Below are 2,306 nucleotides of genomic sequence, written 5' to 3'. Positions count from 1 at the left end.
GCCCAAGATCCCTAGAGGAGAATGGAGAAGGGATTGTAGCATGGTCATGCTCCCGAGGGGTGATTTCTCGCTTTGTCTCTCTGTCTCTCTTTTGGGGAAGCGCACGCACCCTATAGCAAAAAAATCTCTCTCTCTCAAAAAAAAAAAGTGGATCAGAACACCCAGTGGCCTTCTCACTGGAGCATGAAGGTTGTTCTAGAGGGCAGGTATTGCTGGGGCCTGAGGGCAGTGGGGGACAGTCCTGAAATAACCTCTTTATTCTAGGCCCCCCACGGGGCCTCCAGGGGAGCTCAGCCATCAGAGTGCTCACTGCACTGTGTCTGGGCTGCACAGTTGACCTGCCAGGACCCAGGGTCACGACAGGCCAGGCTCTTCTACCCACTGAATGAACTCATCTCCTCCCTCTCTGCCTCTCTGACCCAAGTACTCAGGTCAGGGATGCCCAGGAACAGTCAATCAGCCCATTGTTATTCAAATGCGGTGACACCATCTCACAAAAGGTTAGGGAGATATAAAGAAGCTTAGACTTGGGGACCAACAGGTGGTGTGGTGGTTAGGGCACTGGACACACCTACGAGGATGACCATGGTTTGAATCCTGGACCTGGTAGCTTGCTTTTTCATTTTCTCTCTCTCTTTTTCTGTGTGCCTCTCTCTGGTCAAATTAATCTAAGTGAATTAATAAATAAAATAATTTTTTTTAAAGAAACTCAGGGTAGCTCAGGGGGGATCTCTTCTTCTAATCAAGCTCAGGAAGCAGAGAGGAGGCTGTTCCATGACCTGGGCTCCTCTCCTCCTCACCTTCCACACAGGTGAGGGCTGACCTGACCTGGGGAATGAGGATCCACTCCCTTCTCCGCCCTCACTCTCACTCACTGGGATTGGATCCTGCTCTCACAGTGCTCTGTGTCCTCTTACAGCATCTGTGACCCATGCAAGGCTGATTCAGCTGCCCTCGGTGTCCCAAAACCTGAGGCACACTGCCACACTCACCTGCACTGGGGACAGCAACAATGGGGGTAACGAGGGAACAGCCTGGTTGCAGCAGCACCAGGGTCGTGTCCCCAGAGTCCTGACCCACAGGAATAACTACCAAGTCCCGGGGATCTCAGAGAGGTTCTCTGGCTCCAGGTCAGGGAGCACAGCCTCCCTGACCATCTCTGAGCTCCAGCCTGAGGATGAGGCTGATTACTTCTGTACTGCGTGGGACAGCAGTGCGAGCACACAGTGGTCCAGACCAGAGAGGAACTGAGACACAAACCCGTGAGCTCCATTGGCGTCACTCAGCAGAGAGCCCTCACAGAGTGCTGTGTAAACTACACCCAGACAGAAACAAGTACTTGTAGATTATAGAGTGTACTACTCAGTAATATGAAAGATAAAATTGGATCAGCAGATGGCATGGAGGTAAAGGTGCTGAATCGCATATGGCCAACACCATGGTTCAAGTCCTGGATTCAGCCGGATGGATATACATGTGTCCAAAATCCTGAGAGAATAAAAAGGAAGGGAATGTGGTGTGGCCATCCACCTTAGGGGGTGATTTATCACTTTCTCTTTCTCTTTTTGGTGAGAACATGGACCCAATAGTAAAAAGAAAGAAAAAAAAAATTTTTTAATGTGACTTAAAGGGGCTGAATCTGCATTACTAATAAACATTAAGAGGAAACATCATTGTGAGTAAATCTATGGCTTTCTACATAAATGACCATACACAGGCATTAGTAATGATTAACGAGTAATACAAAGTTCAGCCAAGGAAATTTTTTTAACCTCAGATTTTCCTCTTCTACTCTCTTTGGAATGCTCAGCTCAGTATTCAGGGTGTCTCTCTGTGTGGCTTGAGAAGCCATTCACCAGGGTCACCAAAAACAGCCTCCCTTATTTCTGTGGACTTGGCACCTGCGCTGACCTCTGGTCAGAACACCCTTTAAACAGTTCCTACCTTGGGCATCATGTCATTTGTCCGGTACAACCAAACTTAAATACCACATGTCACGAGGCTTCCTTAGCTGCACGTCCCAGTACGCTGTCACACCCACACAGGACAAGCTCCCCCCATGTTGTTCTTGTTGCACCCTTTACACTTCCTTGCATACGCCATACACATTGTCTGGAAACAGCAGGCAGCTTTGGGGTACAGTTAACAGATGTTGACACAATGGGGGGGAGAAATGAATTTTCCACTGAGATAAAAATCAAGGTTTGATGGCATCACTGTTACACTGGGGGACAGAGATCCCTTCTCGCTTTATTGTCTACAGTAATGACAAAAACCTGTGCTTAGCGTTATCACAGTGACTGCAG

At 48.5% G+C, this 2,306-nt stretch overlaps 1 protein-coding gene across 1 annotated transcript in view; it reads right to left on the bottom strand.

The window, feature by feature from the left end:
- The window catches only part of LOC102495845 (vegetative cell wall protein gp1-like), a 24,555-nt gene that overhangs the window by 5,057 nt on the left and 17,192 nt on the right, over positions 1 to 2,306 (bottom strand). Inside the window, exon 5 of the mRNA XM_006165289.1 lies at positions 993 to 997. Within this exon, the coding sequence (XP_006165351.1) occupies positions 993 to 997 (5 nt within the window). The remainder of the gene's footprint in view (positions 1 to 992; positions 998 to 2,306) is intronic.

The sequence above is a fragment of the Tupaia chinensis genome, unplaced genomic scaffold (assembly GCF_000334495.1).
Source record: "Tupaia chinensis unplaced genomic scaffold, TupChi_1.0 Scaffold143875_1, whole genome shotgun sequence".
Taxonomy (NCBI): Eukaryota; Metazoa; Chordata; class Mammalia; order Scandentia; family Tupaiidae; genus Tupaia; species Tupaia belangeri.
This window is presented reverse-complemented; position numbering and strand designations above follow the sequence as displayed.